Source organism: Dendronephthya gigantea, unplaced genomic scaffold (assembly GCF_004324835.1).
Source record: "Dendronephthya gigantea isolate DGI-Jeju-01 unplaced genomic scaffold, DenGig_1.0 000043F, whole genome shotgun sequence".
NCBI classification, from domain to species: Eukaryota; Metazoa; Cnidaria; class Anthozoa; order Malacalcyonacea; family Nephtheidae; genus Dendronephthya; species Dendronephthya gigantea.
The window spans coordinates 1,394,888-1,407,064 of NW_021163053.1; the positions used below are offsets into that span (position 1 = coordinate 1,394,888).

At 35.0% G+C, this 12,177-nt stretch overlaps 2 protein-coding genes across 2 annotated transcripts; one reads left to right on the forward strand and one right to left on the reverse strand.

Moving 5' to 3' along the window:
• Nucleotides 1-186: 186 nt before the first annotated feature.
• Nucleotides 187-9,583, forward strand: LOC114527105 (dual specificity protein phosphatase CDC14A-like). The gene is made up of 19 exons (XM_028548709.1): nt 187-480; nt 603-693; nt 890-965; nt 4,435-4,527; nt 4,649-4,728; nt 4,943-5,009; nt 5,168-5,230; nt 5,326-5,362; nt 5,466-5,516; nt 5,648-5,822; nt 5,936-5,991; nt 6,219-6,306; nt 6,414-6,464; nt 6,778-6,845; nt 7,008-7,096; nt 7,321-7,520; nt 8,415-8,468; nt 8,750-8,857; nt 9,025-9,583. The coding sequence occupies exons 1-19, from the start codon at nt 432-434 to the stop codon at nt 9,119-9,121; spliced, it is 1,593 nt and encodes a 530-aa protein (XP_028404510.1). The 5' UTR covers nt 187-431; the 3' UTR covers nt 9,122-9,583.
• A 77-nt stretch (nt 9,584-9,660) lies between these two features.
• LOC114527106 (universal stress protein A-like protein) lies at nt 9,661-11,946 on the reverse strand. The gene is made up of 4 exons (XM_028548710.1): nt 11,741-11,946; nt 10,952-11,041; nt 10,617-10,723; nt 9,661-10,209 (listed from the first exon to the last, which is right to left on the reverse strand). Exons 1-4 carry the CDS (start codon nt 11,808-11,810, stop codon nt 10,003-10,005), a joined length of 474 nt encoding a protein of 157 aa, XP_028404511.1. The 5' UTR covers nt 11,811-11,946; the 3' UTR covers nt 9,661-10,002.
• Nucleotides 11,947-12,177: the final 231 nt, after the last annotated feature.

Sequence of the window (12,177 nt, forward strand, 5' to 3'; positions counted from 1 at the left end):
TCACCACGCATATTATGCTCGTGTGCAGAATATAACAGTTCACTGCAGAATATAATTTGTCCAACATACAACACACATATTTTGTTGTTATAATATACAAGAATAATCATTCTAACTAACACATAATTGCCAACCAGAGAGGCAAAGACAGTAATTTATTGTGGTTATGTAGCCTGTTAGTGACTTAAATTTGGTTTGTTGACGTCCTTAACGTGAACTAATCTTCGCCGTCATAGTAACGGCATTCTACTGCATTCTGATTGGCTAATCAGATTGTTTGAGTAAAATTATTTCATTCCATCCCCAAATACGGGTAGGTAAGGTTTCGCATTTAGCTGCCTGGGCGATATAATATATTTTTATACAACGAACTAAAAATGGAAGAGGTTAGATTTTAGAAACATAATTCGTCTCATATCCTGCCTTTGAAGATGTCTGAAGAAAGTTCATCTGGCGTGAACGAGTGTGAAATAATAAAAGGTGTGTAGCCAGCTAAGACTTCTTCAAGCGATCGTTTAAATTAAAGACCGCGTTAAATCGCGGTACTTTGTGTAACGTCTAGGTTTCATATCTTGTTTCTGTTGTATATTTTCGTTTTGCAGACCGACTTTTCTTCGCAACTGTTCGGGGAAGGCCTAGAAGTACTCAAAATGCACATTATTTTAGCATTGACGATGATCTAGTGTATGAAAAGTATGTCTCATTTTTGTATAATACCTCTTGGCTTTTGTATATGCATAAAAGTCGTACGACACTTTGTTGACATGGAAATGTCTAGTGGTTTTAGCCGTTTTGCCCATGGCCTCGTTAGTTTTCACCCAGAAAACCACAAATATTTAGAGTCTATCACTGTGTTTAATACGCTTTTATTACATTATTGTAATTACAGTTTTTATGCTGACTTCGGTCCGCTCAATTTGGCTATGCTGTATCGTTACTGCTGCAAGTTGAATAAGAAACTCAAGGTATATTAAATAATTTCGGATACACACCAAATTTAGGCCATTCACCTTGTTTAAAAGCATCTATCACCGTCTATATATGCAGAGTATAGCTATACACACATAATTTTCGTCTGTTTCATATGGAATGGGTACGGCCGTGACAACGTTGTAGTGCAATATTTGCTTGCTGCGCTTGATTTCCAAGTGGAGCGTGCGATACATTTAATTTCATATTCAAAGGTTTATCTGGGAAAGTTCATTTGCTGAAAGTTGATTCTTCAAAAAGAAGGGAAAATGATTAAGCAGTGTAGAAACACAGTCAGCTGCCTACTGTGTTTTTAGACTGCAGATAAGGAGAGTTGAGTTCTCTTATAGTTTGTGACATGTTCTGATTATATAATTAATAGTGTTGCAAACATTAAAATATAGTTATTCCTGTTTTTCATAAATGATAGATAGGTTTTCTCCTACTTTGTAATCAGATCTTTCGTTATGAATTCTAATGCATCTCATGAATAAGTTTGGGATTGATGACAAAGGATTGATGACATTGATTCTCTTTTAGTATTGCTGAAATGAAAAACAGCAAATCTTTATTATAACTGGAGAGTATTAAAATATAAACAGAACAAAATAGTGTAAATGCATATGATAAAGAATTAGTCTGTATTGATATACTCCCTACACATATGTTTATATTTCTAAGCAAATAAGCCTTTTTAAGGACTGGTCCATGTAAAAGAAGTGTGTCCTCAAAATTAGAAATAGGAAGTTAAAGCAAGTGTAGTTCAACCAAATTTTAGCTCTTTCTAAAGAAGAGAAAGTATTCATTTTATACATGCCCAATCGCCTTGTTCCCCTTACAGTGTTTCCCTATTTGGTTTCCCTAAATGTGGAGCATCTGATAATAAAATGCCAGAAAGTGTACCAATTGTACTATTTCCTGATTGCTTGAAGAGGAAGAGTTTAGATTGCATCTAATATTTTATCAAAGATAAATGACATAAATTAAATTGTTTGCACAAAGTATCATGATACTACTATGCCATTGTTTTGTACATACACAGATCAACTTTTTGGGAATTTTAATATGATATTGGAAAAGATATGTTGCTGAACTGCAGGCAAGCACAAGCAAGTGAACATTGTGCAATTTTATTGCCCTTAGGTCATTTTGACTGCATGTAAAACAAGATACACTGGGCAATTAAATCAGTTTTTCACTTTTAATTTACTGCTGTTTGGCTGTCATAGTTTTTATTCCTCAGACAATTGAATGAATTAGACAGGGTATTCCAGCTTCCTCCCAGATTTAAGACTTAAGTCATCAAAATTTCTCACCAGTGCGACTGAATCCCTAAGGAGATCAATTAAAAGCGATCTGATAAATGGAAATTATGAGGTTTAAACAAAGATATCTTTATGCTGTGAGATTGTGCAATTGTCTTGAGATACAGTATAATCATAAGCAAGTATTTCTATTTAAAATCTTGCCTGTCTAAGCGTATCTCTTGTGTTATGATGATTGAGAAGTTTATACCTTATAACTATAAAAAGCTAGACGGTATGCGAGTTCAAAATACGCAACGCCATCATTACGTGTTTTTGATTTTTTTGTTTTTCATAATCTTTGAACATATTGTTATAAAGATATTGTTATAAAGGTGTACGTCGCTAATTGCATGGCAATGTTGTAGCGAGAATGTGTCCACACTGGTATGTGGGACTAAGGGGGGAGGGGAGAGGGTAATGCGAACTTGACAGCCTGCAATTTGTTCATTTTCATTTCAAAAAATTTTTAAACGAAATTTTTCATTTCAAAAAATTTTTAAACGAAATTTGTTTGAACGTTTCCCGAGGATTAGTACATTCTCCTGCATGATCAATTACTATGATCCTTTATGATTTTCACCGACCTCGATTAGAACTGATATTCAATATTGTCTGTTGACATTCTTCGTGATCAGACTGACAACATAAAAAAAGAGAAATAAAAACAAATTCAAAAAAAAAGAAACTGAAACGCTCTCTTAATCCGCCTGTGACTTGTTTGAATCATATATATATTTCGTTCTCGATATGCGTTGTCGCCACTGCCTATACAGTCTTGCGGAAATCGTGTTCGTATATCACTTAAATCTTAATATTTATTATTTTTTAGCGGCGATCAAAATATCGATATGTCCATATCTTGTCCATGCATAACTATGTCTATGTTTTTTTCTCCAAAATTTAATTATCGCAAATACTAGAGTTGACAAACGTTCAACTCACACGCGCTTTTTCCTGTTTTCTTTTTAAATTAAGAAACAATATTTAATTTTGTCATGTATGTTTGAAGGGTGATATTTTTAACTATTCTTTTTAAACTCAAGGTGTCAGGGTAATTTTATTGGTATAAAGAATTGAGTCCAATTCATATCGAAATTTTTTAATATCTATGTGGCATGTTTGGTTTTCTTACAACATGCTGTTCAATTTAGGTTTGTTGTGAAAGTTAATGTCCAGTCTGCCATCTGCGCTTTCACAATTTTAAATTTGGAATTCGAGCACTCACTCTGAGCTAAACAAAAATGGATTATCAGACAATATATCAATGATTACTAAATTTACGTACTTGCATGACTTTTCCGATACAAGAGATATACTTGAGCATTGTTGCTGCATTTTAGTATTAATAATCATTTGCGTAAGAAATCTGAATCCTAACTATAACTATAACTCGCTGCATATATTTGTTCAATTTAGGTCACGTGCAATAGTACTAATCCTAAAATAAATAGATTACGTATTAGTATTTAGTTAGATTCAGATATAGGATTAAAATCAAGTGTTTTATTAGATAGATTTTCTGGAAATTTATTTTGAAAACGATGATCATGCATGCATAAAATTTTCTCTATTCCACGGAAGCATATAGTGCAAGTCTCCTGCGCATGCTTATTTAGAGTTAGGCAGCCTTGTTTCGTGTTCTGTCGTTGTTTCTCGTTAGAGTTCTAGTATATGCACAGGATACTACATAGCGGTACACGAAAACCTTGCTGAAGTAAGCCTATACTTTGTGTAGGACATTTATAGGCAAGCCAGTAGCCACTGTGCATGTGGTCATCGGTGATACATGATAAGCTAAGATGTATTTGTGTTGTCCTGCTTAGCGATGATTTGGATAACTTGAATGTTATTGTTTCGTTGATTTGTGAAAAATTTTGACACGAATCTTCTCCAGGATACGGCCGTAGCTACAAGCTTAATTGGGACGTGTATATATTCATATATTCGTCTTATGCCCTACTGCTCCTACGGCTACGGTATATAGACATGAATATGCATATACACGGCCCCCAATTAATTATACCCTTAAATTATATGAGTTGTAATGCCTGTTTCATTTATCAGCATTTAATATCATTTACCAACTATGTAAGTAAGTTCTTCTAGGCTTATTCAAAATATATCTATAGTAAATTTACTGTAAATTTATGTGTTTTAGTCGTTTTCGCTTGCTCGTAAAAAGATTGTTCACTACACGAGCTATGACAGCAGAAAAAGAGCGAATGCTGCGTTTTTAATTGGCGCTTATCAGGTAAACCTGGTTTGAATAAATAATTGACATGAAAACTTCCTTACGACGTTCTGTTTCCTTAAACATCGATTTAAAAATTTTAACGTTGATTTAAGTGGTTTCTTTTTTTTAATTCGGATAGGTGATTTATCTCAACAAGAAGCCGGATGAGGCCTATCAACCATTGATAAGTGGCTGTTCGCCGCCATATTTACCTTTTCGGTATGTAGCAGTCAAATGGAAAAACATGCAACAACTCTGAAAAACAACATCTTGTATACCCGCGATTTGAGTTTTAAAACAATGAAGAAAACAAACTTGGAGTCTTGTTTTGAAATTTAATTGTTGGGTTTAGAAGATTGTTGTTTTTCTGAGACGTAGTATTAGTAAAATGGCAGTTTCAGTTCACTGAAATAGCGTGATTTACAATACATAGGGACGCCTCTTTTGGTGCTTGTACGTTTAATCTCACAATCCTGGACTGTCTAAACGGTATTTATAAGGTAATTGTCATAACTTTCTAATATTCGCCATGTTTCATGTTATAAAGTTTTATTATTCTGGCCACTGTGGTTAACGGAGACTAGCTTTCGCGAAAACCCCCGCGCATGGTTGGTTTATACCTAAACAATTACATATTTTTTTACGTGTAACTATTTAGGCCTTACAGAATAAGTTTTTCGATTTCGACACGTTTGATGTTGAAGAATATGAACATTATGAGGTTAGTAAAGGCAATTTTACTATACACATCAATTGTCAACAGTGTATATATGATGTACTTTTCTTGCAATAATTAAGTAATCTCTTTAATTTCAGAGGGTTGAAAATGGCGATTTCAACTGGATAGTACCAGGTGCGGATATATTACGCTGACAAGTTAAGAGAGACTTGGACTTTGTAGCTGTTTTACACCGTTTCACGGCGTCTAACTCAGTGTGTTCTGACTTTTGAAACAGGGAAGTTTTTGGCATTCAGCGGGCCTCATAACAAGACTAGAATCCTTAATGGTATGAACGATGTTTTTGCGGTATTCTATACATGAAGTCAGTTTCAAATTTCGCATTCACGCTTGTGAATTATTTATAAATTACATGCAGTGCATGCATGTAGTTTCACTACGTATTTAATGTGAATCTAGGCTATCCATTACATGCTCCGGAGTCTTATATTCCCTACTTTCGTAAACATGGCATAACCACGGTAATCCGCCTTAATAAGAAGATGTATGAAGCAAAGAGATTCACTGAGGCTGGTTTTGATCATTTCGACTTATTTTTTAATGATGGCAGTGTTCCTGTCGACTCCATTGTCAGGTAGTTAAATTTTATTTGTCCAAATGGATCAACAGTGAATTTTCACAATACATGTATAAAGTAGTTTTACATGCACGCACAATGCAGTGACACTTTGTTTTCCTTATGCTCAGGCGATTTTTAACGGTGGCAGAATCAGCTAGTGGCGGTATCGCAGTACATTGCAAAGGTAATGTTCAGGGAACCCTATTTAGCTGGTGATGTAATCATGCCAATATTGTTCTATCCGTTTGCACTCAGAAACCAAACGATTTCAATCCATTTCCCGATGATATCAGCAAGAAAATGTCAATAACTTGGTCTATATTTTTCCGTCATGAAAAAGGAATGAACCCATGCATTAAATTTGAAAGAAAGAAATTTAGACAAATCCTTCTATTTTTCTTATTTTTTTAGCTGGACTTGGCCGTACTGGAAGTTTAATTGGTTGCTATCTGATGAAACATTTCCGTTTTTCTGCAGCAGAAGCGATTGCATGGATGAGGTACAAATTACGTGGATAAATTCCGCCCACCAGCAACCCGTAGAAAACCTTCATTATTTTGCTTATCGTATAAATTTCAAACTATTCGTATTTTTTTAACATTATAGGATATGCCGTCCAGGTTCTGTGATTGGTCCCCAACAAAACTTTTTAGAAGAGTAAGTATTCTGACTAAAATTGCTGCGGTTTTTTTTAATTATTTATTGAATAAAATCGTGGTACAAGAAGGTATCAAAGCTAAGATATTTTATTGCTCAGTATCGAATCAAAAGTAGAATTGTGGTTGATAGCTACAAACGAGAGAGCGGTTCGTCTTATCTGAAATAACTCCATGTTTCCTGTGCTCCGTCTTCCAAACATAGACAACTCCTTTCTATAACAGTCCCCCCCTTAAGCGTAACTTTCTCTGGTTGAAAATATACAATATGTTGTGGTGAATTCTTTTGGTAAAGCTAAATCTCCCAATTTTAGAAAGCAAGCTAGTCTATGGATCCAAGGAGACATTTTTAAAACGAGACAAAAGGATGTGAATGAAAATGGTAAGATAGAAAATTGTGGATATTTTATACTGCTATTTGGCAGAGGTTTGCCCTTGCTTGGCAACCATTTTCTTATGTCAAACTCCATTTTTAGCCAATATTCCCAAGGTTAGCTATTCTTTATATTCTTGTGTAAAGAAAATTGTTGTTTTGTTTTACCAGTTCTTAACGCGGTCGGAACCATAACGACAGGAGTTGACTCGTTGAGGATTGAAAGTTCAGTGATTGATACTTCACCAAATACCTTTAAGGTTGGTCATAACGTATTGGATATACTATACGTTAATATATCGTAAACTTTTGCTCATACAATGTAATTATATTTCGTAAGACTTTTTAAAAATAGACTTAGAAACGCTAGACACATTCGGGCCATCTGCATGCTACGTGATCACGACGCGGGAGTTTCTTTGCAGTATTCTGTAAATAAGATTTCGTGTATATAGCAAAATATTTTCTTTACGTCTTTGTGTAGGATATATCAAGCTCCCTGTTCAATTCTTGCACCTCAAGTAGATCAAAAGCGTCGAAACCAACGAGTGCTGTAACTCGAAGTTCATGTAAAGACGCAAGTCATGATGAAGAAAAGACGTCAACGCAAGGAGATGAATTACGGAAACTAAAGTCAAGCTGGTCTTCAAGACATCCACGTTGTGCTACTACTGGAGCTATCAGGTATTTCGACATTCAATTTTAAATATAATAAATGTTGCAGTAGATCCTCAGCTTCAAGTTCAACCGTTTCTATGTATACATGACATTCGTATATCGTACTAATAGCTACAACGTTCGCATCATGGTTTTATACGCATGATATTTGGTAATGTTTTCATGTGTCAAGGTTGAGGCTAAAACGCCTCAGGACAGCAGTACCAAACTCTTTGCACTAACTGGAATGAACCGAAAAAATCTGACCACTGAAAAAAGAGTGCATGGCAAGCGGTACATGCACCAGTGCACATGTGTAAAGGCATCTTACATATAGTGGGTGCGGCTTATCTGATGGAAATTGAAGAGAAATGAAGTGTCGTTGAGCTCCGCTTATATTAATTATTCAGTTCAAAATTCATTAACCATTAATTTTTCAGTATTTACTGTTTGTGCAATTGATATATCTAATGAGGTCTGGCGCCCATGCACACATTTCTATGCATATCAATATGAAAGGTTTCTTCCCCAATGAAACGTTTGTCAATTCGTGCTTGCAACCACGAATAGACGCTAGACTTTAAATCTAAATTCCTCGCAGTTTACTTCTAGTTTTAGTTCTGTTTATTACTATGTATAAAGACTCGTGTAATACGCGTGCAATATGCGTGCATACACGCACGTAAAGGAAACACTTTCCATTTCAATTCGTGTGGAAACGAAGCCTAACGATGTAACATTTTTTCTGGGCATTTTGGTCGGCCTAACAAATTTGAAACAATGAGATAACCTACGTTCCCTTGCGACGTGAGTGACGTGGAAAACAATTCTGTGGCAACTTAGAGCAGCTCTGAGAATCTGGATGCGAATTTTGCGTCTGGTAAATTTTGTAATAAGAAGTGTTAAATATTTTGAATTCAGGGTTGATGATATCCGCCATGGACACACAAGAACGACATCGAGCCGCGGTCAAAGGTTAGATTAGATTATTCTCACACGTGATATATGAACTGATAGAATATTAGTCAAGTTTCGTTTGTGTGCGACCTACTTACTACCTCTCACTCGACCGTGCAAGCATTTAAAATTAACTTTCCATAAAATGTAATGATGTTAGTCATGCATTCATCCCAAAATTGGGCATCTCGTGTACTTGAGTAAGAAAAGATAATTGTTATAATTACACGTCCATAATCCAGTTTGGTATGAATGAAAAAATATGGTTCAAATGTTGATTAATTTACATCGTTTTACAGATTAACTAGTTCTTTGGCTATGCAGTCTGTTATATCTCCTCTTAAAACATCAAAAGTTACAGCTATACCTCGGCGAACGACTAGAAGTACCACACAAGCTTTTAAAAGGTGAAATTTTAATTTTATTTTGGAGCCGGGGTGAGTGCACAATCAGGAAAATGCATTTTTGGATTGATGTTAAAATACAAATTTAGGAATACAGTATGAGCAAGGCAGTATTATTTACTGTGCATGTCTGGCAATTTCTACAACTAATCAGGTTGGTTTTCCTTTAGTCGAGGTGGGGGACGAACCACGTTGTCGTTAAAACGGGGCGTAGATGAGGAGACAAAAGACTTGAGAAAAACTAATTCTACAAGGACTGTGCTATGAAAGCCATATTGTACTGAAGAATCTCGTCAGGATTCTGGTGCCAATGAGAGAGGTGACCATCATTCAAAAATCATCGTGAATATGATTTGGTCTATATTTGGACATTGGGTATGGTTAAATAAATGATCAGGGGAAAGATTTTAATCAATCAGTTGCATAAGATCCCAGTGGCAAATTATAGTTGACTGATGAATCGTTGGAAGCCAAAGTGTCTAGAAATGAAGATCTCAGTTCGATGAACCTTCAAATTTAATTGTACATATTTCATATATCTTAACAACTTTTTAAGACGTGTATACATCACAAACATCCTGACAGTAAGTTGTATTTTCGTTTCAACTTTTGCGATAGCATGTCAGGTGAATCGTTATCGTGTCTGTTTGTGAGCTAATTAACTAATTTTTTAACAAATTTATTAGATCAATACAAATCGTATTCACAGTTCGCATGCCTTGTGATTAAAATATTTTAAAAGAAAATTTTTACCATATATTATTGTATACATTCTTAATTAATATATATAACTGTATATAGGCTGAGTATAATTAATAGTGAGTTTTATTAAATGAATATAATTGTGTGGTTGTTTTTTGAGCCGATTATATTTAACGAAAGCCAAGCATATCAGTAATATTAACTCAGTAAAGAGATTGCAGTTCTGCTGGTACTACGATAAAACCGAAACCCATTTATTCCACTAATATATACATTAACTGTTCATAACACACGAATAAATAATCCACATAAATATTTTCTTACAGGTACATCCCCCTTTCCCCATCTACACTTGTAACTCCTTATCTCTTTCTATATTCATGAGATCGTGAAATATTGTGTTTTATTCTCAGGCTTTTGGAAAAACGTACTCAGTCACAGTAAAATTACTTGCTTCCAGTACTTGGTGGCATAACCAAAACAGGCAAATCACTATGTAGTATCACATATTTACTCACACTTCCCAGAATCGCCCGCGCAAGCTTGCCTAAACCTCGTGTTCCCATGAGAATAAGGGTCACATGTTCTCGATGTGCGTTTTCGCAAATAACAACGCCTGGTTCACCAGTTTTGTAAATTGTCTTGAACTGTAGCTGTAGAAAAGTATTTACAGTAAATGAGGCTAAACGTATCCGGCGATATGGAAGATTATTTATGGCTCTAAGGGGATTTGCTACACACTAAAATATATCGAATTTAACACTAACCGTAATCTTTACATACACCCTTTATCCTAAGGGCAATCTTCTAATGGAATATTGCGTGGAAGATTTTTAAATAGCTTGATTTAATTAGAGACAGAGCATGCATCTGTCACTCGCTATCCACCCTTCGTACAACCAGCCCATGCAGGTTTTATAGGATACAACGGGGATTACAGACAGATCAACTAACAGATCTAGAGATCGTCAATAATATAAATGGGTAAAAATCTAAAGTTATTATTCAGTAATTCACTTCGTACAGTTTGTTGCAATTAAAAAGTCATTGTAAGTCTTACATTATTTGTGCGACAAAGCTCCTCAAAGTCACTTATCCTTTGCAGTATTTCCTTATCCACAGATTTCTCCACACCTTCCCATTCTGTTAACGATACTGAATAACCAACTACAGGATGAATAAGAAATGTAGAAAAATTTGAAATGTGCACAGAAGTCATAAATTTTTCAATTACCTGGTGGTAATCACAGTGCACAGATAATCTAATAATCACAACAGGAGGTACCCAGTTATAACAAAAGGTAGAAAAGTTTCATGGTGGCCTTCTTTAACCTGGTGTGGAAAACCATATTTTTAAGAGTGATATATGAAATAATAGAATACAGCTGCACTTACATCTGGCAGTTGGTGTAGACATAAGCGGGACACTGTAGACGTGTATCAAAATTACTCTGTCGTTGTCCTTTCGTAATTTTTCGAAGTACCCTTAATAAAGAAGTCAGTTGAAGAATATCCAAATTAACTGACAAATAATATGACATTACTGCTAGAGTTCATCCGTGATAGGTCGCTTGCAACAACGTAATTAAACTTGGTATGCAAGTGTGACAAAATAACTTATCGAAAGTAGAAAGTCACACCTAAAACGCAGCAAAAACCGTCCGTGTTAAAACAGGCTGGTTTTGATGTTATTATCCCTTAACTTAAAATTCGTTTTCTTTTCGTTACGCACAAAGCGCCGTATGAAAACTGAATTACATACACTGACTGATTATGACTGATAAATGAAGACGAAATCGAAAAGTGTTTACAAACTTCGTTTCAGGCTTTCCGATCCCAAGTAATAAAAGTAATAAAAACATTTCAGTCGATTCTTCTCTTTTTAGTGAGGAGCACTTGATTTAAAGTGTTCACGTGACTTAAGAAGCGAAGAATATAAAATGAACGACAGAGTGCCTCTTTTCACTGAATATATGTTTACAACAAAGTAGGCCATGTAAAAAATTAATCAGTTGTGTATATTCCCTACGATTTTGTTGTAAAGAACTACTACACTACGGTATTGTATCAAGTATTGCACTGATATATAAACCGATCTACGGTCGTGTTGACTGCTATGGTTATGATCAGGTCTACTGCCAGGCAAACAGAAAAACAACTGATATAAAAAATCGTGTAACATACATTCAAAAAGCCTTTTGCTGTTTCCACTTTTGTCGATAGGAATCATAACGGTTCGTTGGGAATCAGCCATAATGCTTGATATGTATAATAATGTTACTAGTGCTTCTTGAGAAATTGTTTCGTGGGAAGAAGTTAAGTCAACGTTTCTTTATCCCGATGTTCAGTGTCACTGTCAGTCACTTGCGCTAAGTCTGAGATTTTGTTTTTAAAAGCTATTTCCAGCTGGGATTTTTCAAAACAATCACCATTTATTAAATATTCATGAGGTGAGTGAGATGAAAATTTGGGATATCGCAGCGAAGAACGTCATTAAGAATTTATAATTGATCGATATTTAATTTTCCAACAAACACATTTTATGTTAGGCAAATGAAGTGACCCGGTAAATGAAATTATATTAGCAGTTAATATTTGGCAAGCCACAAGATCGTAAGTGC